Source organism: Oryctolagus cuniculus, chromosome 14, assembly GCF_051225735.1.
Source record: "Oryctolagus cuniculus isolate XC-2025 breed Fujian yellow rabbit chromosome 14, ASM5122573v1, whole genome shotgun sequence".
Taxonomy (NCBI): domain Eukaryota; kingdom Metazoa; phylum Chordata; class Mammalia; order Lagomorpha; family Leporidae; genus Oryctolagus; species Oryctolagus cuniculus.
Window position 1 is genome coordinate 87,527,869 of NC_142880.1, and position 26,070 is coordinate 87,553,938.

At 46.1% G+C, this 26,070-nt stretch overlaps 1 protein-coding gene across 11 annotated transcripts in view; it reads left to right on the forward strand.

The window, feature by feature from the left end:
• The window catches only part of MAST4 (microtubule associated serine/threonine kinase family member 4), a 623,464-nt gene that overhangs the window by 249,646 nt on the left and 347,748 nt on the right, over positions 1-26,070 (forward strand). For 4 of the 11 annotated variants that reach the window (XM_051853678.3, XM_070056813.2, XM_051853679.3 and 1 more), the window contains exon 1: positions 6,535-6,660. The exons of the other annotated variants lie outside the window; for them this stretch is intronic. In XM_051853678.3, the coding sequence (XP_051709638.3) occupies positions 6,622-6,660 (39 nt within the window). In that variant the 5' untranslated portion in view covers positions 6,535-6,621. Of the gene's footprint in view, positions 1-6,534; positions 6,661-26,070 lie in introns of those variants that run through there. 11 annotated transcript variants of the gene reach the window in all.

A 26,070-nucleotide genomic window follows, 5' to 3' on the forward strand; every position in this document is an offset into this window, starting at 1 on the left:
TCAGGCACACACAACTTCCGCTCATCACTGGTTTCTGAGCCCTTGGAGACTGAGGAGGAGGAAGGGCTGATGGGAAACCTCACCTGGAGCCTTGAAGCCAGGTACTGGGTAGCTGAGAAGCTGTATAAAGCAGACATTCTGCGAGATGTCATGGCCCAGAGAAAGGCGAGTCAGGAGCCGTGGCTGTGCCGCAGTGAGAGGGAGCTGGTGTCCCCGGGGTGGGGCCCTAGGCTGCTCTTACTCTGAGCATTGTGGGACCAGCTGTCCAATTTCCTAATAGGTCACCTCTTCTCCAGCTTCCTGCTCCAGCCCATAATGACGTCTTCATGATACAGTTGAGAAACCGAAGCTTTAGGAAATTAAGGGACTTTCCCAGCCTACCTGGCATCTCGTTGGCAGAGCCTGAGCCGGCTCTCAAGGCAAATAGTTTTCCATGTGCTGGGGAGGAGTCACGGCTGCCAGGAAAGGCAGGGAGACGGCAGGGCCGGGATTCCCCCTGCTTGCTCCTTCCCAGCACTGCTCAGACTGGGGGACCAGCCTTGCCCTGCAACATTTCTCCTAAAAGGAGAGTGATTGAAGGAGCTGCCAAAATGGGACATTCCAGCAAAATCAAAGAGCTGCCAGCCCCTTGACACAGAGGGGGCCCCTGGCTATGTGGACTTTGCTTAATTGTGAATAAGTAGGGTTATATTTAGAACCATGTGATCTTGGAGTCAGGAGGATGAACAGTTGTTCAAATCCAGCACTGGAGGCCCACAACATCCTGCTAGAAAGTGGAGGCCGCCGCCTGTAACTTTCTCTGGCTGGACTTCTTCCTCCTTCCCCTCTTGCCCAGCGGGGCTCTCCGGCTTCTCCCCTGAAAAAGCGGAGGCCTCACTCCATCTCTCTTTTAGAGACACAAGGCCTGTAGATTTTGGGGTTCCAAATGCTCTTTCTGGTGTGTTCTGACCACTGACAGCTTATGATGGGATCGCTGTTTCCTTAGGAGCTGAAGAAGTTATACGTCTCATGTTTTTGTTTAAACCATGACAGGCAATAGAGCATCGTGGTTAGACCCCAAACCCTGCAGTCCACCCTGGTTAGGGTTGGCACCCCAGGGTCTCCCTGTGCTTGGCTTTGTATTCTAAGGAAGTTAGGTGTCTTGTCCGTGTGTCATTTTTCTCATGTGTACAATTAAGATAGGACTGATACCTCTCCTTAGGGCTGTTCTGAGGATTCAGTGAGCTGACTCCTCTAAGTACTGAAATCAGGGAAGGGCACATAGCAAGTGATCAATGAGTATTGGTAATTATTTAATTATTGCTGACTCTTAGAAATTGAACATGGTGGGGGAATGTGTATTTTTTTTTTTTTTTTTTTTTGACAGGCAGAGTTAGACAGTGAGAGACAGAGAGAAAGGTCTTCCTTTTCTGTTGGTTCACCCCCCAAATGGCCGCTACGGCTGCCACGCTTTGCTGATCCGAAGCCAGGAGCCAGGTGCTTCCTCCTGGTCTCCCATGCAGGTGCAGGGCCCAAGCACTTGGGCCATCCTCCACTGCACTCCCAGGCCACAGCAGAGAGCTGGCCTGGAAGAGGAGCAACCGGGACAGAATCCGGTGCCCCAACCGGGACTAAAACCAGGGGTGCCGGTGCCGCAGGTGGAGGATTAGCCTATGAGCCACGGCACTGGCCGGAATGTGTATTTTAACAAATCTTACAACTGTGTTGGTCATTAGCGCTTTACCACGTACATTGACACAGAGGTATGATTATCATCACAATAATGGACACGTATATGTATTTTCATGAATTGGGTCTTTCCCCCTTGTGCCTCTTTATAACTTTTATATTACTTGTTTTTTAAAATACATTCATTGACCATTAGCAGTTATTTTGTCAATGGTAAAAATAACTGGTGGATGAATGGAGGGATTTGTCCACTTCAGCACATTGACTTATCTTGTGAATGAGTATGTGTGGGAGTCTTAAAAATGTTTGTGGAGAATGTGTAGTATGCAAAAAACGGGGTACATGGATTTTATATTTGCGCACCAAAATAAACTTATGTTTTAGTTCCATTTCCATGAACTTTTTGAAACCACCTTGGATTGCAGAGACATAGGAAGATATGGTCTGAGATGTTTAGGTAGCCAGTAAGATCTAATGGTTAATGCTTCTTTTTTTTTTTTTTTTAAGATTTTATTTGTTTATTTGAGAGGTGGAGTTACAGACAGTGAGAAAGGTCTTCCATCTACTGGTCTGCTCCCCAAATGGCTGCAACTATAGGAGCTGGGCCGATCTGAAGCCAGGAGCTTCTTCTGGGCCTCCCATGTGAGTGCAGAGGCCCAAGCACTTGGGGCATCCTCTACTGCTTTCCCAGGCCATAGCAGAGAGCCGGATCGGAAGAAGAGCAGCCAGGACACAAACCGGTGCCCATATGGGATGCTGGCGCTGCAGGCAGAGGATTAGCCCACTGCCCCACAGCACCGGCCCCAGTGAACGCTTCTTGTGGCTGTTCTACCTTAGCCACACTTACTCCAGAGAACATTCAGAGCAAAAGCCACCGCAGGCTGTGGCGAATGTGTTGAAGTCGCATTCCTCCCACAGGAGAACTCTGGGGGGATGAGAGGCACGGCCCACACTGCTTTCCCTTCTGCCTCTGGCTACGATGGAGGCAGAAGCCTCCTTTTCCACTGGGGTGCATCCTTTCCATGGCCCTCAGATTCGAGAAGCCGAAAGACCAGGGCTGCTGGAACAGGGCTGACTCGAATTGCACAGTGGCGTGGAATGGAAAGGTTGGGTTTGGAAATGGCACACACCTTTGTGTTGTGAAAACCCGTTTACAACGCCAGAATATTTCCTCTGTGAACACTCAATTGCGGATGCAAAATGAGCGCCGTCAGAAGATACATGTCCCAGGATACGGTGTTTGGCACTCTAAGACACTGCTTGAGATACTTGCCTTCCATGTTGGGGTGCCTGAGGTCAAGTCCCAGTTCAGTTCCTGATTCCGGTCGCCTGCCATCATGCACCCTGGGAGGAGATAGGTGGTGATCCAAGTACTTGGGTTCCTGCCTCCCTTGTGGGAGAATGGACAGAGTTCCCAGTGTCCAGCTTCAGCTGTGACCCTGGCCCAAACGTTTCGGGAATTTGGGGAATGAATCTATCTCTCTGTCGCTATCTCCCTGCTTCTCAAATATATAAATAAATTTTTAAAAAGAAGACGTATTTACTTTAGCGTGACCCATGTAGAGTAACAGAGAGAAGTAACTTGCTTCTAAATGTGTGGAATCTATCTGACCACACAGATCAAGTGATAAGCCTGTATCCTTACAGCAGGCGGTATCATTGTATGTGATGACTACAAAAATCTCAATCGACAGCTTTGGGACAATGTGGGCAAATAAACCCTGTCTTCTCCCTCTCCTTTTTTCTCAGTTGGGATACTGAATTGTTTGTTTCTGTGAGCCATTTAATTGAAATAGTTATTAAAGTTAAAACTTGACTTGGATCATAGTGGTCATGGATTTTGAGTATTCCACGAAGTAAATTATGCCTATAATAAAGAGGACATGTAGTGAACTGTAGAGACAGTTTTTTAAAGTGAAACACCACAAAGCCCCCGGCTTTTGATTACAATTAATAACAAAGGCTGCCAGATTTTATTATTTGAATACATAAGTAAAAGGATTCCACGTTGAGGTTGGTACTTTGTAAATTGACTCACAATATTATGAACGTAGCCCATGAAGGTGTAAAATTGCCGGAAAAAATGAGTTTATTAATGGAAATTAGGCTGGATCCTAATTATTACCTGTGAATAGTGTCATCATTTGAAGTTTTTATTGCGTTTTAACACATGGCTTATCTTGATGAGCAAATATATCGCGAAGGGTAAATGTAGCCATTTTCCTTTTACTATTCCCTCCACTAAGCCATTATTGCTTGATGTTATTTTACAGCAGCCTTTCATTTTTGTCCCAAATGTTTTTGCCTCCGGCTGGTTTTATTTCTTTAAAATGTATGTGTATCACTTCTCAACGTGATACATTTTGACAGGTAATCGATATTTTTCATAGTAGATTTGATGGTGCAGTGGTCATAATCCTCATCTTAGACTTAGTTAGCGGTGGCATACCAAACTAGATTTTATCTCCAAATAGTCTTTTGTTGAGAAATGTACTCTCCCTCTGCAGCCCCATTCCTTTCTGTCACACCCACACCCCCAAGCACTGGCGTTGAAAAGTGCCTGGGACACGTGCAGTCTACTTCCCTGGCATGCTCATCGGCTGACTTTGTGACCATTTGTCCTCCACAAGGCTTCTGATTGTACTTCCCGCGGCCGTACTGGATTGGCCAGATAAGAGGCTTCTGGACTGTCTGCATAGTAGTTTTTCTTTTCTTTCTTTTCCCTCCTGGCTACCTGTGATCCTTATTTCAAGGGGAATGTGTTTTCCTTACTCTTCCCCCCGGGGTCCATAAGGACCTGAAGATTGGCTTTTGCTTTTAAAATGTGAGCTGCTGGGGGTCAAGGATTTTTTTTTTTTTTTTAAACTAAAATCCATCAGGATTCTTCCTGCCTCTTGGGGCAGAGAAAGGCGGCACCAAAGTTGGTAAGCACACTGATGCACTGGCCAAGGCTTGTCCCAGATGGCTGCCCACACTCAGGGCGCTTCCTGTGCTCATCTTTCAGAAGGGGAAGTGGTTGCCATTCCCTTTGTTTTCCTTGGAGACCCAGGTCTTCCCTTTGTAGGAGTCAAGTGCAGGTGAACCCAGGAAGCAGGGGGGCTGGGGGGGGGGTAGCTAGTTTCTCTGCACTTTGGAGGGTTGCCACAGACAGCAAGCCCATCGCCCTTATTCTCCGATAGCTTTTTCTTCTCATTATTCTTTTGACCTTCACTTTCAACAAACACTTATGGGTTTTAAAAATCCCTTAAAAAATGATGCTAGAATGTGTTGTACCCTTTGACTGGAGCAGTGACTAATTTTGCTCAGCCTTTTTCTTCCTTGAGAGATGGCATTCCTCCACTTACAGATGAGAACTAGAAATTCTCTGGGGCTTTCTCCCTGGAGTGGTATCAACTGAACAAGTCTAAGTGGAAAAGCCCCTTGCAGCCCCTCAGCCAGGGGTGGCGGCGCTTGACAAGGTTTCTCTCTGTTCCTCTGATGTATGCCAAGACCGTTTGGGAACGTGAAATGCCATCAATTTTCCTCAGTGGTTAGACTCATAAATCCTTGAGCTATTTTTAATGACATGATCTAATCAATTGATAGCAAGCCTAATAGTGTGTTGACAGCCTGAGAGAGACAGAAAGCCAGTGGAATAGCAGGTGAATGGAGGAACCCCCAGATACTTCCTTCCCGCTCCCCCCTGTCCCCCACAGTTGAAAATCTTTGGCTCTCTGGATTGGGGAAAATCCAGGAATGACTGATATCTTCTTTAAAAAAAAAACAACATTGTGCACCTGCCTTCCTTGTCCACCTTTCCTTCAAGAACAAATTTGATGGATGGAGCGCGGGAGAGGATGTTTATTAGACGACTGGGGCTAATCCTCAGGACCAAGCGCTCTCTCAATTTAAAGGTCTTTAGAATGCACTCCGAGGAGGGATCATTTATTCTAAATTGGCAGTATTGTATTGGCAATATTGTTGCTTCTGTGCCCTGCCAGTAATGAAAACTTAATATTCATCTCTTGGTTGCTTTGAATCGAAATAAGATGAACATGAGCGGGGTAAACAAGCCGAAACAGCATGTGAAATTGCACATGATGGGAGTCTTTTTTTCTGTTTAGCTGCTGATAGATTCTAAATAGGTTAATATTCCAGTTAACGATGGCCCTTAGAATCCCACCCCCCCCCTTTTTTTTTTTACATTTTGGTCAGCTAGTAACAGAACTAAGTTATTGTCATAAGGGAAATGAAAAATCTCAGCCTTTTCCGCCTTGGGGCTGGGAAGGGACCGGCAGGTATTTATGTAAATCAAGGGCTTTCCCGGCGGGAGGTGTGGGGTGTGCCTGGGAGGGTGGCCGGTGGGGCGCCTGCGCCCGCGGTCTGAGGTTTTCAGGCATCGTGTGTGTTCTGCTACATTTCGCTTTCTTTGATGCCTTCAGAAAGGATGAGTGCGGGCGTAGCGGAGCTGCTTGGCTGGCCAGCTGTGCCCTGATTTTCCACCGCCCCAGTCCGCGGCTGCCCGTTACAGAGGCGTCTGTCACCGCCAATTCACTTAGCCACCTTGACCTGATAGTTGATTCCGCAGGGGCCGGACCCGAAGCCACGGAGGAAAGCCGTTCGCTGGTCCGCCTGCCTGCAACGCCACGGGCAGCAGCCAGCATTCTGAAGACGGCGCAAAAACGGGGACCCCGGGATTCCCCGGCGATAGCCAGCGCCTCCTCGGCCTGCCCGGGTAAATGCATTAGGTGCCGGAGCCCACTTGCTGCTCGCTCCCAGCGAACTGCAGGCGGCGGTGAGCTCTGAAGTTGCTGGAGTGAATAACTAAGTGGGACCAGCTGACTCCGGGCTCCAATCAGCTAGGGCGTGATGTAAGTGTTTAGCAGCTGCGGGGCTCTGAATTAGCGTGGCCAAGTAGAGGTAGTACAGCATGGCTAGATTGTGGTGAGAGGCTCAGAGACAGCAGAGGGGGAGATGGATGAGTCCAGCATTCTAAGACGGAGAGGGCTGCAGGTAGGAGATCTTTCCCTTCTTGCCACGTAGCCTGGTCCGCGGCCAGCCGTGGAGGATTGCCAAGTTCCCTTGTCATTCCTTTACTGGGCGTGCATATGTGCACAGTTCTTAGGATCTACTTGGCCAGCAGCTACGCTGAGTGTCTAGTTCCAGGTAGGACGTTAGCACAGGTTCAAGGAGGGAGGCTCTTTGTCCCAGACAATAGGTGGGACTTCAAGCCGGACACTTTGGCGGGGTTTGTTTTTCGGCTGGGTGTTCAAGAATAGTTTCATTGTGGCTGGCGGTGACAGCTGATGAGCCGATTTGGCGTTCGGTCAAGTGTCTGGGAAGTCGGTGGAAACCAGCAACTCCGTTCAGTTCTGAGTCCTGTGTTGGGATCCACCTCAGCCCGAGCGCATCTGTCTGATGGCCCTGCAGTTGTCTGCAGCTGCTGGGAGTTCTCCACCTGTCAATAAAAGGAAAGTTGTTGCCGGCAGCTCCATCAGAGTTCCCTGTAATTTGTTTACGTGGAGATGAGCAAAGATGTGCATCTGACGGCTTTGTTCTTTGTGCCTAAGTTTCTCTCGTGAAATGATTCTGACTTTAGCATGCAAATGAATTCCAAGTGAAAACTTGGCAAATCGGAAAACTTGGGGGAAAAAAAAAAACATCTGCTTGGGGCTTTGTAAGTTTACAGAAGTCCAAAACCTTAGCGTGTTCAAAATGAGGATGTTTAATTCCTTGATAACTTTTTCCTATAGATAAGTGGTATTTTTGGGGGGCGTGGAGGGGTCTAATCTTTGGCCGTTGGGCTCCTACTCATTATTTTCGGAATTACAACAAAAGGTGCAGATTGCATGGCACTTTAAGAGACGCTTCCGTAACAGTCTCTTGAATCATGGATGGTCTGGCTGTCTGCTCTTTGTGCCAAGTGTCAATTAGTAATATTAATGTTATTCCTATTACCATAATGCCATACGATTGTAGGCAAACTAAAGAATTGGTTGCAGGTCAACAGAAGAGGGCTTAAAGAAGCCAGGGTTAAATGTCATCTATTGTTTCCAACCTAAGTAAACAGCCTGCGTCCCTAATGAATGTCAGTGTGGTCATTGTTTTGAATGTACAGTGCACTTAGTCACTGCTGTTCATTTCCTTTTCTTTGTTTTCATCACGTCCATAAAGTTGGGTGATCCATGGCTGCTTGTGTGTGTTCACCTCCTCTTTGGGGCCACTCGTTGAATGTGCACAGGCTGTGTGTTAGAACATGATAAACTCTCTTAAACTCCTAATAGTGCTGATTCGTCGTAAGTGGATAGCACATCTGCATTTTTTCTTTCCTTCAATTCACCTTTGATAATCTTTATGTTAGAGAATAATGTCCTTGCAGTTTTTCACTTGCGTCATATGTATATTATCCCGACTTCAGATGACATGGGTGAGACATCAGGTGTTTTTCTGAGGGCATGGGTTTCATGGGACTTTTTCATTTTAGAAATAATGGAATCATTATTTGATTATTGAAAATGGCAAACCTATGCTCTGTCTAAAAGATTTGTGACAAAATAAAGCAAGCATCATTGACTTGGTAATACATGTTAGAGTCACAGATCTTTATTATACGTAACTTACTTTTACTACACTCGCCCTACCCCATGTAATGGATGAAGAATATCTGCTTTTTGTGATGAATGAGAAAGGTCATCAGATTATGGGAAGCAGCAACGTAGAGGTGCTTAAAAGTTCGTCCTCTCCGTAGTTAACAGTTCTCCTCTGACTTAACCAAAGCAAATTTTGCTTTTAATTCCATTGTATCTGGCATTGTAAAAAAAAAAAAAATCACATGTACAGAACAGCTAAGACATTCCAGTGTAAGGAGACCATTCACAAAATGCAAAATTGAAGTGTGTGTCCATATGACAGCGACATCGCTGTAGAGTTTATAAGAGTAACGCCACCTAGTGAATTTAAGAATTCAGTTAATTTACAAATATAGCTATGTGGAACGTTTCAACGTGTAAATGAGGTGCACCTGTAGCAGTAAGGCTAGCCTGCAAAGCACACGTGTGGGTTCCTGGCTCTAACTCCGTGTTGCGAGGTAACCTTGAACAAGCCACAGAGCCTCTCCCTGTCTCTTTATTCTTCTGTAAAATGCACCGTGTGCCTGTGACTTGTGAGTGCATTGAATAAGGATCTTGGTTTAATGGACTTTTTAAAAGTGAAGGGCCATATAATATATAAACTAGCATATAGTAGATTGTCAGTAAAGATTGATGGAAAGCCAGGGATGATTTCTGGTTCTTTATAACACTCCATGTCATGCTAATGAAATGAAATGCTTACATTTTTACATCCTGCTTGCTAATTGCATTTGTCTTTCAGTTAGAACAATTATCTGTAAAGTTAGTAAATATAATTATTACGGGGGTCATTGTGACAGGCTGACATAATGACGATGAGAATCTGTGTACAGCGTAGATGCATAGTGTGTGGAAACCATCAGTTCTTTAAATAACCTGAAGCCTAGTGTTGGGATTCTGAAGCAGACACTATTCTAATTCTGTGAAATCTAATTTTACTATGACACAGTATGTGTTTAGTATAAAATAATGCAGTATGTGTTTAGAACCCATTGTTGAAATTTCAGTACCTGTACCTCTTGAAACACAGGCATACTAGTGGTGTCTTTAAAATTTGGACTTTGAAAAATTATTTTTTTTGCCATGACGTATAATTTCTCCAAGCGTGACTGCCCCGTGAAATGGCAGCACCACTGAGTTGTTCATCTTAAGTGACTGCACTTTTCCATCTTTTCTGTGGACTGTATTAATATTTCCAGTACTATTGATAGCATTTCAATCACTGCCTTAGAAATGAGAGCGAGAGAAAGAGGCCCCAGTGACGGCCACTGTTCGAATCTGGGAAACTTTTCAGATTGCGCCTCGAAATGTAGGAATGCTGACGGATGGCTGGGCTGGAGCAGACCTTGGACTTGGGGCAATTTGAATTTCTAGACAGGTCTAATTCGTCAGAGGATAACTGGCTCTTTTCAGGTCTAATATCCCTCATACGTGGATCATATATTTTAACTGTCGTGGGAAATTAATTGTTTTAGTGATTTCTGTTTGTGTGTTTCCCTTTCATTTGTTCTAATGAAAGTGGCTGAGTCCCTACTGTGGTAGACTTGAACGCTGAGTCGGCATCCGAAGGGCAGGTGCAAGTCCCTGAGCCGGGGGTGGCAGGGTGTGTGTGTGTGTGTGTGTGTGGTGGGAGGGTGGGGTGTATCCCAGAGACCCCCTTCCTCCCTTTCTTGCCATCCTCTAGGCTTTGTGCTCCTGCCTAATCAGTCCACTTCCAGACTGTCACTGGCAGCTGGAATGTGGAGAAAAATCTCCCTCCACTGACCTGTATAATACAATTAACAACAGAAACAGCTCGATGGTTATCACTTAAACTTTGGGAGTGGTGTGTCTAGGATTTCGTTTTTGCTTTGTTTGTCTTCTTTCCTCTACACCTGGCTTCATACTTCCTACCTCTTTGAAAACAACAAAAGCCGACACTGCCACGTTGGCTTGCACCTAGATTTTCCATTGGCTTTGGTCTAGAATTCAATTTTAGGAATCAGAGAAGCAGGTGGACTTGTGGGTTCTGATTGGGTGTCAAACTATCCCTGTTCTGCGTTTGAATGGATATCATTCCATGACAGCTAAGTGTTTCCTCTATGTCCCCTCTGAGGCAGTTATGAATTTACCCTTCCCCTGAAGTCCAGTAGCAGGATCCTTGGCGTGGGAGCATTGCTCTGCCCCTGTGTGTTTGAGGAGCCTGGGTGGGAATAGGGAATAAGTGTAGTTAGAGGGTAAGAACAGAAATGCGCTGATGATGCTAATTCCTCTTTGGGATGAGGTGCATTTGTTCTTCAGCAATTCCTAAAAACAGAGACTTCTTTTTTCTTTTCATAAAGATTGGTTTCTTTATTGAGTAGCTGGATTGGGAAGTAGAGTGGCCAGGATTTGACTTGGTGCTCCAATGTGAAATGCAGGTGTCTCAGGTGGTGGCTTAATCTGCTGTGCCACGATGCCCATCCTAAGACAGACTTCTTCGGGACACAAAGAATCAAGATGGAAATGGGAGTGGCCATCTGGCACAGTGGTTAAGACGCTGCTTGGGACACCCCCATCTCACGTTGGAGCATCTGGATTCGAGTCCTTGCTCTGGCTCCTGATGCCAGCTCCTTGCTAGCGTGCACCCTTGGAGGCAGCACTTGACGGCTGAAGCAGCTGGATCCCTGCCACCTATGTGGGAGACCCACCCTGGGCTCTGGGCTCCTGGTTTTAGCCTGACATACTTCTGGTTGTGGGTATTTAGGGAATGAACCACGGAATGGGAGATTTTTCTCTCTGTCTCTGGTGTCTTTTTTACTCTGTGCCTTTCAAATAAATTATTAAGAAATGATCAATGAACTTCTGATGGTTATGGGTACCTAGTTTATAAATGACTTGGGCTTGGATCTGAGTGACATTTCAATTTCTGCCTCTGTGATACGTATAATATTATAGTTTCCTGATCTGTGGGGAATGAGGGGGATATATTTTCAGAATATTCAGAAAAATTTGTATTGTGCTCTCAGAATTATTTTTCTTAGCAAACTTTGAAAAATGTTTATTTTGGGATGCAATGCTGGCATCCCATATGTGACCCATTTTGAGTCCCTGTTGCTCTACTTCCAATCCAGCTTCCTGCTAATGTGCCTGGGAAACCAGTGCAGGACGGCCCAAGTCCTTGGGCCCCTGCATCCACATGGGAGACCCAGATATTTCAGGCTCCTAACTTGAGGCTGGCCATTGCTTCCATTTGTGGACTGAACCAGTAGATAGAAGATCCCTCTCTCTCCCTGTCTCTGCCTCTCTCTCTGTAACTCTGCTTCTCAAAAAAAATTAGTAAACCTTTTATTAAAAAAGTAATCATTTTATTTGTTTGAGGGGTGGGGTGGAGAGGGAGAGAGTGCTCCCATCTCCTTGTTTACTCCCCAAATGCCTGCAACAGTAGGTGCTGGAAGCTGGCAGTTCAATGCAGGTCTCCCCTGTGAGTGTCAGGGATCCAATCACTTGAGCATCTTTTGCCTTCCAGGGTGCACAGTAGTAGGGATTGAGAACAGAGCTGGGGACTGATCTCAGGCACTCAGCCATGGGTGGCAGGAATCCCCAGTGATGTCTTAACCCTGTCCCGTGATTCCCTATTCCAGCTTGGGACTTGCAGCCTTTGTGATTTGCCCTTGTCCTACAACATCTTCTCTCTATTTTACCCAAATTCTAACTGCTTATCAGAGACCAAAGTAAATTCTAATTCTTTTATGAAATTTTCCATAGTATTGCCTTCCATTCTGAATTATACAATAGTCTATTTTATTTATTTGCATATCTAATCCTGTGGAATGATACATTTTTTAAAAAAGATTTATTTGGGGACAGCACTGTGATGTAGTAGTTTAAGCATCTGCCTGTGGCACCAGCATCCCATATGGGCACCAGTTCGAATCCTGGCTGTTCCATTTCCAATCCAGCTCCCTGCTAATGGTCTGGGAAAGCAGTAGAAGGTGGCCCAAGTACTTGGGCCCCTGCATCCTCTTAGAAAACAAAGAAGAAACTCCTGGCTCCTGGCTTCAGATTGCCCCAGCTCCAGCTGTTGTGGCCATATGGGGAATGAACCAACAGCTGAAAGACCTCCCTCTCTGTCTATAATTCTGCCTCTCAAAATAGAGTTGGGAGAGAGAAAAAGAGAGAGAGGCATCTAAAATCTGCTGGTTGACTCTCCAAATGACCCCAAAGGCCAGGGCTGGGCCAGGCCAAATCCAGGAGCTTCATTCAGGTCTCCCAGGTGGGTGCAGGGGCCCAATCACTTGGCCCATCTTCCACTGCTTTCCCAGGAGCATTAGCAGGGAGCGGGATCTGAAGTGGAGCAGCCAGGACTTGAACCAGTGCCCATATGGATGGTGGCCCAGCCCATTATGCCACAGTGCCTGCCCCTGATGCATTGTTTTACAGTTAATGAAATTATTTTAAATCATTTCACTTATGAGTGTTCTTACACCGAAAGAGAAGATCCATCAAGGATTAAAGCCATCAGGTGGCTTTAGAGCCAGATGTGTGTTCGATGGCATTGAATCACTCTGTAACTTGTGTACAGTTTCTTAACTGTTCGGAGTCTCTGCATCACACTTGTAAATGGAGATAGTAAGTGAACAGTTTCAAGACCCGAGGGGACTGTAAATCTTTTAGCACAGTTCTGGCCCATAGTCCTTACACAGTTAGCCTTAGTTCTCTCTCCTGTTAGCACCAGCAATCCTTGCCCAGTGCAATTTTAAGTTATTAGATATGGGCATCAGGCAGGGCCAGGCAATCAAAAGATGGCCTGCATGATCTGAGGAAGGGTTGTTTGAAATGTGTAGGAAGCTGTTGGGAAAGGACTTGGGCTAGAAATCACGCGTTGGGGAGCCTGTGCTGTGGCATAGCGGGTAAAGCCGCCGCCTGTGTCACTAGCATCCCATATGGTTGCTAGTTTGAGTCCTGGTTGCTCTGCTTCCAATCCAGCTCTCTGCTATGGCCTGGGAAAGCAGTGGAAGATGACTCAAGTGCTTGGGCCCCTGCACCCGTGTGGGAGACCTGGAACAATCTCCTGGCTTCGGATCAGCCCTGCTGCAGTAGTTGCAGCCATTTGGGGAGTGAACCAGTGAATGGAAGACCTCTCTCTCTCTCTCTCTCTCTCTCTCTGCCTCTCTGTAACTCTGCCTTTCAAATAAATGGATAAATCTTAAAAGCAAGCAAGCAAGCAAGCAAGCATGGGGATCCCTTTACCATCTCAATGCCTGGCAGTGTGAGTGATCCAGGAACGTGGAGACAGAAGGTACAAAGTAGTACCAGGGCTTTAGGTAAAGGGACGTGGTCAGCCATAGAGGTGCCAGGGGGATATCTAACTGTATTTTCCTGCATCCTTCTGAACTCCTGCCACGCTCTGCGTTAGTAGAAGCTAACCAGAAGCCAAAGGGCAAGGGGCCCCCGGGTATTATCAGTGCACACTGGGCTCCAGGAGCCCCCTGGTGTAAAGAGAACTGGAGGGCGAGGAGTACGGTCCATCCGGCACGGTGTGTGATGAACATGTGTTGAGTTGCCTGCTGCTATTACGTCAGCTCTCAAGGTTTAGTGCCCATCGCTGAGACCTGAGCCGAGTTGGAGCATTTGAATGGATCCAGAGCTGTTCTTTCTCTGCCACCACTGTATGGGATGACATAGCGGCTCTCCCCAGGCACTTTATCCTCGTGGGAAAATGCTGTTTGTCTCTTTTGTCTGCAGTGTCGGGAGCCCATGGCTCTCCTTCAAATCAATAATGCAGGAGGCCTGGGCTGCACATCCTGCCAGCAATCTCGATTTGCAATTGCTCTGCTCAGTAGATCAGTGGACAGGTGGCTCAGCGAAGCCCTGTGAGGGGCGTGGCCCCAGAGGCCTCTGACCTTTCTTCTCCGGGACCTGCCGGGGCCTGCCCTGCAGCAGGTGCAGTCACCGGAATGTGTCGCACCTGCACCGCCCATCTCTGCCCCAGCTTCACGTTAGGTCCTTGGCTTTTACTTTGCTCAAAGACATGACTGTCAGAAAAGATCCTTGTGCTTTCGGTGAAATTCTGCTTGAAGCTCATCCGTTCCGTTGTGCACTGTCTTATATTAGGCCCACACAATGAATTAGCATGGAGGTCAGCACTCACAAAAATCAGATAATGAGAGCTGTGTGATCTCTCTTGCTTCTTCCTTCTTTTGCCGTAGCTATTCAGAACTGGATTTCGTGCTCAGTGGCAGTAGCTTTCTAGATAAAATTAACCACTACTTCATTGCTTACTTCTTGGTTCCTTCTTTTAAGAGTGAGTTTATTGGAGCTGGCATTGTAGCATAGTAGATAAAGCCACCGCCTGTAAGGCCAACATCCACGTGGATTCTGTTTGTGTCCTGGCTGCTCCACTTCCAATCCAGTTCTCTGCTAATGACCTGGGCAAAGCAGTAGCGGATGTCCCAAGCTTGGGTCCCTGACACCCTTGTCGGAGACCTGGAAGAAGCTCCTGACCCCTGGCTTTGGCCTGGACCTGGCTGTTGTGGCTATCCAGGAAGAGAACCCATAGATGGAAGATCTCTCTTTTTCTCTTTCTCTCTCTCTTCCCCCCGCCACCTCTCTCTCTCTAACTCTTTCAAATACATAAATACATCTTGAAGGGTGAGTTTATTATATATTTTTAAAAATTTGAACTTTGAAACTGGTTTAAAATAGATGTCTCAAAATTTTTTATATAATATTGTATTTAAAGCAATGAAATTATTTAAAAGAATCAAAACAAAAGACGAAGAGACCAGCTAATCAATAAGCTGGAGAAACTATAAAAATTGAGAATTTCATGAACTTACAAAGATCAATAAGCAGGCAGGAACCAGTCATTTTATTGTTTGCACCAGAGTATAACAGTAATTAAATAGGGCGTGTGAATTCACCTGAGACATACATTTCCAAATATATTATGAAAACCAATGGCGCTTTATAAAGTGTCTTAGAAATCACGTATTTTTTCTTATAATCAGTGGAAAGCGTGAAGATTGGTGGATAATGTATGAAAGGCACAAGTTAGAGGCCAATGTTCCTATTCAAATCATGCTTTTGAGAGAGAATGAGAACTGTTGCCTAGATGGATGGGGAGAAGGCACATGCGTGGGCTTGCCGTACCCAAGGCCATCTCTTCCACTTAGGAACTGTGTACTATTGGCCAGGCTATTTAATTCCTCACCAGCGAAGTACCAGTCCTTATGTGCAGAGTTTTTTTTTTTTTTTTTTTTTTGACAGGCAGAGTGGACAGTGAGAGAGAGAGACAGAGTGGCGAAAGGTCTTCCTTTACCATTGGTTCACCCTCCAAAGGACACCACGGCCGGCGCGCTGCGGCCGGCGCACCGCGCTGATCCGATGGCAGGAGCCAGGTGCTTCTCCTGGTCTCCCATGGGGTGCAGGGCCCAAGCACTTGGGCCATCCTCCACTGCACTCCCGGGCCACAGCAGAGAGCTGACCTGGAAGAGGGGCAACCGGGACAGAATCCGGCGCCCTGACCAGGACTAGAACCCGGTGTGCCGGCGCCGCAAGGCGGAGGATTAGCCTAGTGAGCCACGGCACCGGCCATGCAGAGTTGTTGAGAATGAATTAAAATGAAGAATACAAGCCTGAATATTACCCATTCATTGGGAACCTATTTTCTTTTTCTTCAGCATTACCATCTAAAACAACAAGATGAAAATGCACTAAAGTGTATCTTGGTGGGGTCACAAAATTTGTTTTTCTTCAAACCATTCTCCAGGAAGCACGTATTGCTTTATAATCAGTCAAAAAAAGTGGGGATTGGGACCTGTCTTTAGGACACTTTCTTTAAAAAATTTATTTATTTATTTACTTGAGTGGCAGAGAGACGGAAATGTCCCATATGCAGGTTAAGTCCCCAAACACCCACGACAGCCAGCACCGAGCCAAGCTGAAGCCAGAAGAGAGAAAAGCAGTGGCAGCAGCCCAAGTACTTGAGTCACCACGCGCTGCCTTTCAGGGTATATGTTGGCAGGAAGCTGGCGTCTGAAGCAGAGCCAGGACTCGAACCCCTCACTCTCCTGTGGGACCTAGGTGTCCCAGTAGAGTCTTCACAGCAGTGTCTAAAACACTGTGCCCGTGCCCAGTGCCTGCTCCCAGTGAAAGGTACTTGAAGACTGAGTTTTGTGCAATTTTTGGAGTTGAGACATGTAAATTGAGTCTAAATTGATGCGTGTCTCCACATCTTAGGAAAGTGGTTCACTTGTTTGTGATCAGTTTACATCAGTTCAGTGAGTATCTCTCAGTGGCAATGGGTTGAGCTACGGTTGACTCTCAGCTCTCCTAGGGAACGAAGTGTCCACCTACTCCCCAAGCCGTAGGGGGTGTACAAGTTCTTTATCCCAAAAGTAAGAGCTTTGGCATCCTTTCTTCCAGCAAAACCTGGGATTTTATGTATTTTTAAAAATGTAATGGAGGGGCCAGCGCTGTGGAGTAGTGGTCTAAGCCCTGGCCTGTGGTGCTGGCATCCTTTATGGGTGCCTGTTCATGTCCTGGCTGCTCTTCTTCCAATTCAGCTCTCTGCTGTGGCCTGGGAAAGCAGTAGAAGATGGCCTAAGTGCTTGGTCCCTGCACCTGAGTGGGAGACCCGGAAGAAGCTCCTGGCTCCTGGCTTTGTGTCAGCCCAGCTACAGCCATTGCGGCCATCTTGGGAGTGAACCAGCAGATGGAAGACCTCTCTCTGTCTGTATCTCTACCTCTCAAATAAATAAATAAATCTTAAAAAAAAAATGTAATGGAGAGGATAGTGGAGGTAGTCATGCATTTGTTTCCTGAGTTCCTAAATAACAGTAATGATAGTACTGTGCACCCAAACCATTAACCAACCCATTTTGGGGGGAGGGATATTACAGTGGGTGTGCCTGGAGGCAGCTCTACACAATTACCCCAAAAAGATGCATTCCAAAAATTGCTGGAAGCCACCTGAGGGGCCTGGTGGGCCGGTTGCTCTGCCCCTTGAAGCACACTCCTAATGCAGCCATGGCAAATGCCTGTGGATCACAATGGAGCTCCTCCACCCTTAGCTACTCTTAAGGTTCATGTTTGTGCTCTCAACGCCTTGGGTATTTTACTTATACTTTGAAGGCTGTGCTTTGGGGTCAGGCAGTCAACTGTGGGATCCTATACTTTGCCTTTCTTCTACCAAATGTTGACTAATGATAACAATAGTAATAATAATACGTATATTGAACAGGCATGTGCCAGGGGACGCTTTGTTATGTCCTAGACACAGACTATTGTACCTTTCCCCCAGGCTTTCGCGGTACCAGACTGAGTGGACTATGCCCCTAACTTGTGAGAGATTTGCAGTACAGGGAGTAGGAGGAGATGGGCAGAAGCTTCTAAGGCTGTGAGGGCTGCTTTAGCTGCCTGTCACAGCATAGGGGGCCTGCGGGTGGTGTGCAGCTCCGCAGAAGCAGGTCGGGAGGGTTTGTCGGAGGGAGGATGTTCCCACCAGGTGCTGAGGGTGAACAGGCTCAGTTGAGGAAAGACTGACATCCCAGACGGGGAGACAGCAGCGTGTGCAAGGCGTGGTGGTTACACAGGGTGCACCCTTTCTCAAGGGGTTAAACCCAGCACCAGTGTGAAGCGAGAACTGGTGAGCAGAGGCCCAGCAGTGATGCCACGAGGAGGGATTGGGTCTCAATAGTCCAACAAGAGGAAGCTGTCCACAGATGATAAGCAGGACATAGAAACATCTTCCCGTCAACTGTAGGACAGCCAGTGTCTAATGAAGAGCGCTTGGAAAGAGGTGGAAGAGCAGGAGCAGGATGCACAGCTGGGAAGTCAGACATGGGAGGTGAGAGACACCGCTGGGGCTGAGATGTTGACAGCAGAAGCAGAGGAAAAGCCACCAAGGGTAGCGTTGAGGATGTGGTCACTTTTTGTTGATTTGGAGAAGAGAGCAGAACGAAGCTGGAGGTGACCCCCAGATCCCAGGAGTTAATGACTAGACACACAAAAGGAGCAAGGTGTAAAAGCAATTTGGATGGTGAAGGATGCTTAGTTGCTGCTATAAGTCTTGGGATGGAAGCATCTTTGGCACTGGGGCTTGGTAAGCAGCTGTAGTTTGGGGCTTTCAAAGAGAAGCCAAGCTGGGTTAGAGAATCTGAAGTCATTGGCTCTAATAATTAGTTGGAACTGACTAGGAACCAGAGAGAACACAATTTTTCCCAGACTCATGGGTTTCCATTAGAATGATTTTTAAAAATTATACCATAATATGTATTTTAACGGTTTTGTAGGAATGGTTAAAATTGCACAGTGATTTGATGGTTTAGTGTCAGGCCTTGAAAATAACGTGCTCAATTTTGAAGAAGTGTATTTCTTTTTCAAATTGCTTCCAACTTTGACAACTTGCCTGCAAGGCCCATTCTAATACAATTTTGCAAAGGCAGAATGAAACATCTCGGAGTGGAGGCGATAATACGGAAAGCAATTCATTCTGAAATGAAGATGATGAGGTTGCTACCATACTGCTTGAAACAGTGAGTGAATCTTAAACCTGAGTGAGATTACCTTGAATTCAGCCAAGATTTTTGTTCCATTTGAATGGAGTATCTATAATTGCAGATAGTGGGTGCAACTAAGAAAGCTACACGGCATGTACAGTTTTATCAGCTCTCTGCCACTCTGTCTTCAGTTTCTTTGTGCATAGATGTGTGTGTATGCAGAGCCATTATAACATATTGATAATAAGAAAAAAATGGAACCTGTCTCTCTCTCTCTCTCTTTTGTTTTGGCAACAAATGAGAATGCAAGCTTAATTTCATTTCATTGCTTTCCCTCTGAGTTCCTGCCTGATCGTTGAGTATGTTGAGAACTTGCAATCTTCAGTGAAGTTGTACAGAATTAGAGGTAGAATCTGTTAAAATGAGCTCAAAATGATTGTAGGAAACAGTAAGTATTTTCTAATGCTGTTTTTAAGCTTGGTGTGCAAAGTTAAAAGCTAGGTCTGGAAATATTTAGTATGATTTTTATCACAATATTTGTGATGATGAGGTTAGTTTCATGTTGTCTAATGACCGATTCTCTCACCTTGTGGAGATAAAGTTGAATAAGTGCCATTTATTGGACTATGTAATTATACTTTCCCATTAAAATTTTACTCCAAATATAAACTAAGCTTACGGTTATTTTCTATTATTTGTTTAGCAAGCCAACTCAGAGATATTATGGTGAGTACAAGTCAAATTTGGATAGTCTGGTAGAGTCATTTATTCTTGTTTTTCACTCCCCTTTAATAGAAATTTATAGTCGCTGCCTTGGCCCAGCCTCATGTCCTCACACTGGCCAAAGGGCACTGCCCCCCGACTCCCACCCCACGCGCTTCCCACTTGATGTTGGTCTCAGCTTTGAGCCATTCACTGGCCAATGAGCTGTTAGTGGATGAGTCGAGAGTGGAGGCTTAAATTGAGCTTGTGCGCTTTCTCAAAGTCTGGAGGTTTGGTGACTGACCTTGAGAGCATGCTCAAGGTAGCACTGCCCCATGAGTCTTGGACCCAGCACAAACTCCTGGGCAGCTGACCTGTGTAACCTGCAGTCTGGAATCAAGACCAACAGACTCATAGTCTACTGCACAGCTGCAAATGGAGGCGTAAGTGTTTACAGTTGTAAGCAACTGCATCTGGTCAGGGGTTGTTGCTCGGCCTTGTGATGTCAGTGACGACTAAAGGAGGCCAAGCTAATGCTGTGGATCTGATATCTATTAGACTCTTGTCTGAGTGTTGATGCACCAAGTCCTGGCTTTATTTTCTGGGACATGCTTCTTTCTTCTTCTTTTAAGATTTACTTATTTTGAAAGAGCTAGAGAGGGTGAGACAGAGAGAGGTGTCTTCCATCCTCAGATTCACTCCCCACATGGCTGCAACAGCCAATCCTGGGCCAGGCTGAAGCCAGGAGCTTCATCTGGGTCTCCCATTGGGTGGTAGGGGCACAAACACTTGGGCCATCTTCTACTGCTTTTCTCAGGTCATTAGCAGGGAGCTGGATAGGAAATGGAGCAGCCACACCATGAGCCAGGGCCCATGTAGGATTCTGGGATTGCAGGTGGTGGCTTTACCTGCTACCCTACAATACCAGCCCCATGCTTCTCTGTTCTAAATGTTAGTGCTGTCATCAGTTAGATGTATACATGCCTCCAAGAAATGTTATGAAAATAAGCCAGTTGTACCTGAGTGGCGTTACAGAGCTAGTAAAAACTTTGCAAGTTCCTACTAAGTTGTAACTGCAGGTGTGCCTGAAGACAGCTGAGCCTTCCTCCTCCCCTCTGCTCCCCCGAAGTCATGTGGCCTTGCCACTTCCTAGCTGTGTGACTGGGGCACAGAGTTCCAAATGATCTGAGGCTTAGTTTTCCTTTTCTGTAATATGAGGACACTAGCATTTACTTGGCAGGATTATTAACGTGACTACTAAATGTAGACAGATAACTGTCTAACTTTGTGGTGCTATTAAAAAATGACAGAGGGCCTGGCGCCATGTGGCACAGCAGGTTAATTCACTGCCTGTAGCACCACCATTCTCTGTGTGCACCAGTTCCAGTCCTGGCTGCTCAACTTCTAATCCAGCTCCCTGCTAATGCTCCTGGGAAGGCAGCAGGACATAGTGCAAGTGCTGGGGCCTCTGTCCCCATGTGGGAGACCCAGATGAAGCTCCTGACTTTGGCCTGGTGCAGCACTGACTGTCGGAGCCATTTGGAGAGTGAACCAGTGGATGGAAGACACACATACACAAACACTCGCTCTCCCTCCCCCTCTCCCTCTCTGTAACTCTGCCTTTCAAATAAATAAATAAATCTTTTTACAAATGGTAGGAACTGGTGGTTTCCAGAGCAAACATTTGTTTCTCACATGCATGGAAGCTGCGAGTTCAAGATCAAGGTGCCGGCAGGTTCAATCTGGGGGGAACTCCCTTCCTGGTCTGCAGATGGCTGCACCCTACTAGAGGAGATTGGAGGCCTCTTCCACTTTTTTTTTTTTTTGTAAAGATAACTACAATCCCAGAAACCTTTTACTTAAGGAATACAAACTTCGTGCATTTCTTAAGTACAACTTAAGAACACAGTGATTCTTCCCACCATACCTCCCTCCCGCCCACACTCCCACCCCTCCTCCTCCTCCCTCTCCTAGTTCCATTCTTATTTTTACTAAGATCTATTTTCAATTAACTCTACTCGCATACGATTTACTCTGTACTAAGAGTTCAACAAATAGTATGGGGAAAAAAAACCCACAAAACTCTTCCTCAACAGTGGAGATGAGGGCTGTTCAAAGTCATTGCATTGCCAAGTGCCAATTTCATGAGGGCCCTACCTGCGAGACTCAGTTGACCCCACGTGCCTCCCCAAGGCCCTGTATGTAAATCCTTACACTTTGGAAATTAGGGCTTCAGCATACAACTTCTGTGGGAATGCAGACATTCAGACCGCAGCACCAACCACGGCCAGACGAAGGACTGCTTAGTAAGAGTGACAGTATCATCATCTTCACTCTCCATATATCCTTTTATTCCTCCATTCATTTGTTTTTAAAAGTTCAGCATTTTCCTAGCTCTTGAGTGCCTACTGTGAGCCAGGAACATTTTGCATTCTTGACTTCTGTTTCCTGCAATCCCTGCTTTTATAAAAAGAAAAGAACAAAGACTCTGGCAGACAGGAAAGGAAAGAACAAAAGTGCTGCAATTGCAAAGGCAGATGTTGGTAAGGTCCTTCAAGCGTGTAGTACTTGTAGATGAACTATGCTTGTGCTTCTGTGTGTGCATTCGAAAAGGAACTCCTATGGCTTACGGGGCCTTCTAAGGGGGACTCACCCTCTTACCTGCTGGAAAAGTGTTCTGATATACTGACTTACCTCCTGATTTTGTGTGTTCTTCCCCTTTTTATAATTCTGTTGTGATTGCCTTGGCTGTTTCCTTTCCACATGTATTTTCACTGACCGCATCAGCCGCCGGCTGCCCATATTGTACGCTTCCGCTCCGAATTTGTTCCGTAGAAAATCTGTGTCCTGAACATACTTGCTTTGAAATTATTTTGATGTGTATCAGCTGGAGTAGGTTTTGAGCTCCTGGATATTAACTTCTGAATGCCACTTTCTCTAGAAGCTAATTGACTGATCTGGGGTGGAGGCAAGATGAGAGTCTATACATTTGACCAATTTCACAGAGCTTACCTTGCAAGCTATTGAAATGCAAATACGGATTAGCTTAGACTCCCAAGAACTCACACATTCAGTTCTTTGTTTTCTTCTGGAAAATAAGCATTCAAAATTCATGCACATTCTATTATTCATGTGCTTTTTATTTAGGTTCCGCTTGTAGGTCTGTATAAATCTTATCACCATTATTTAAAATTTCATGAATGAAACTTTGTATCTCTAACACCGTACTAGCCTAGACAACTTTAACCAATCAAAACGATTTTAAATGCAGTGCTTAAGTGAGCTCTAGTTTGTGTCTAAGTGTATGCATTTACATATGCACCTATTATATCATTGCATTATTAATGGTTGTCTTTATGTAGAAAATGGGTAAGCATTCAAAACAACAGTATGTTATTTGGCCTCAGAAAAACCTGAATATTTCTTTTGTGATTCTTGAAAGGCTTTCGTGAGATAGAGCACTGATGTCACAACACATTCTTTGTTTGATAGTTGTCAGGTTAGTGGTGGTGAGAGGCAACACTCTCTCCTGTGCTGTCCGTTCACTTGTATTTTCAAGTCATCCACCAGTTTCCACTTGTCGCATACTTTAAGAAGAATGCTGTGTGTCCACAAGTCAGTTCTCTGGCATTGGGTCTGCCCCACGAGTTAACCTTCTTGGAATGCTTAACACCTTCAAGAATCCTTTTCTTTCTGAGTGGTGGTCACTTCATCCCTTACAGAAGGGACAAGGATTTTCTTAATCAGATCAGAGACGCCCTCGCCCAGTCTCTAGCCTCATGCCTGGTGGTGCAGGTGGGCAGGAGAGTCCTTGATAGGGGATGAGGTGGACTCCTGGCATCAGGCTTGGGAAGAGGCATGTAGACGTAGGTGGCATTCTGTGTTAAGCCTGTGTCTGCGTGAAGGAGTGATGGAGATGGTCTGAATGAAGCCGTCTCTTTCTGGGAGTCATTTCCATGGGGATGCCGAGTTTTCTTTGGGTTTACGAAGGTTTTACCAGTTCCAGGAAAGCACTTGTGGGGATTTTTGATGCACTTGCACAGTTGGCTGTGGCTGGATCCTCCTCCTTCCATGGCTGAGTCGTCGTAGTTTGCAGTCCGTCTCCACGCTGCTCAAAGTGGACGTGCTGGCGTGGACTGTGGTGGTGCAAGGGGCTGCATCGTTTCCTGCCTCTCACACTAGGAGGGTGTCTTTCGCTGTAGCGGTCCTTCCTGTCATTGTCAGATGCTTTCCTTAAGTTGTTCTCAACTGAAAACTGGTGTGAGGTCTGGCATTCATCCCCAACAGCTGCTTCCAGTCAGTCGTGTGTGTGTGTGTGTGTGTGTGTGTGTGTGTGTTCAGTGGGGCTGGGTAAGGGCTGTTGACGTCTGCTTTCCATAATTTTCCTATCCCACTGGGCTGTCTCAGTTAGGGACTTCTCTGATTTCTTAAATCTTCAGACACAAACACACTTACTTAATGTTTGTTCCATCTTCTATTAAAATAGCGATTGTTTTGGATGCCGTGTAAGAATGCTGGTTATATTTGATTGATATATATTGATATCCTTGGATTTTGTGTCTCTTTTCGGAAAATAATGATTGGCTACATTGTTCCTAACACCTTCCTATCTTCTTGGTGTTCACTTGTGCTCAGCGGGATCATCACTGGCTGGTCCCATGAGAGCCTCCATTCACTCCCCCAACATATATGTGTTGTGCATTTATGCTTGGCCAGACCAGGTGTATGAGGACAAACAAGACTCAATTCTCATCATCTTCTGGGAGCTTATGTTCAGAAGGAGGGAAAGTAGGTTGGTAGCTCGATAATTAGTGCTCTGATGGTTAGTCTGCTACGCAGTAAGTACTCCATAAACAGATGGATTTGTGAGTATATAGGATGCCAAGAGAGAACCCAAGAGGATGTTGTCTCGTAGCTAGTCGTCAGAAGCATAATGTCAGGGGTGGAGGTTGGCAAATGGATTTCTGTTCTGTTCATATCAAGTTTTTGTCCTGGAAAATTCAAAGTGCGACGCCCAGTAGACAAGGAAGATATATCTGAGCTTGGAGAAGTGAGGGCAACAGATCGAGATTTCAGCGGCTTTATCACGTGAGTGCTAAGTGAAGCCATGGGAGGGCTGAGGTGGCCTGTGACTATGTGTGAGGCAGGAGAGGAAGGTGGGCCTAGAAAGCAGCCTGGATCCATTAGGAGCGATTTTGAAGGCCTAATGAAGAAATAAACAAGGGAGGCATTCACTTCCGCCACAGTATGTGTTGGGTCCACCTCTGTGCTGGGACTTCAAGGACGCTCTGGAGGGCCGTCGTGGTCGTAATCATTAACCTGACATTTGCTGAGCTTCTCAGAGCCAGGCACTGCTCTCCACGCCTTATGTGAGTCAATCTGTTTAATTTCTACAGCGACACCTTGGGAGAGGGACTGGTACCCTCAGTTTTCAGGCAGAAAACAGCAGTTTCCCAATATTTAACTGACTCATGGAATAGGAAACCGTGGAGCCTGGTGCAAACCCAGGTGTTTTGGTCACACTCCTAAAGTCTTGAGCTTTGTTATTGTTTTTGTTTGTTTGTTTGGCCTTTTGGAGGTGGGCAAGACAGGTGACCCAAATGGGGAGGGTCCCCTCTTTTTGATAAGTTCACCAGCAGTTGGAGCAGGATAGCATGGAAGCTCACAGATAGTGTGAGACGGTGTCTGAGTGGAAGGTGAGAGCTGGCTAGAAACGTAATAATGAGTCCACTCCTCCCAGCGTCCCCGATGGCCTGGAGCAACTAAAGCTGGGCTGTGGTTCTTCAACTGTAGACTTAGTTACAGCACCAGAAAATGGAGTAGAACTAAATACTGCAGATTAAAGGCTAGAAAGTTGATCTGGTGGCCATGACTGCTGAATCTTCTTGCTGGTGGGGACTCCCTCAATTCCTGAAGGAGTGCAGGGCATCACAGAGAGAGACAGGATGCCTATACCCTAGCTCAGGGGTTAGGGCCCCGCCCTTATGGCCTCATTTAACCATAATTACCTCCCAAAGGGCTCACTTGCAAATATCATAGTCATATTGAGTTTCCACCCTCCTAATTTCCCATAGTGAGGATTAGATTTCAACATGAGGGCATTCAAACCAGATAGGCTATTTTATTCATGAAAGGCAGAATGAAATAAGTAACGCCCATTGTTGCTGGGAGGCAGACCATCCTGGTCTATGGAAATACACCTGGCTTGTTGCTAATTAATGACTTGCGTCCTAGAAATGATAGCCCTGATCCACAATGGTAAATTGTAAGTTATATAATTGTGTTAGAAGAGGTATCTTATGATTTAGAATTTCTGGAACATTCTCTTGTTAACTCAGTGAGTTCTTTTTTAATTTTTGACAGGCAGAGTGGACAGTGAGAGAAAGAGACAGAGAGAAAGGGCTTCCTTTTTGCTGTTGGTTCACCTTCCAATGGCCGCTGCGCTGATCTGATGGCAGGAGCCAGGTGCTTCTCCTGGTCTCCCATGGGGTGCAGGGCCCAAGCACTTGGGCCATCCTCCACTGCACTCCCGGGCCACAGCAGAGAGCTGGCCTGGAAGAGGGGCAACCGGGACAGAATCCGGCGCCCTGACCGGGACTGGAACCCGGTGTGCCAGCGCCGCTAGGCGG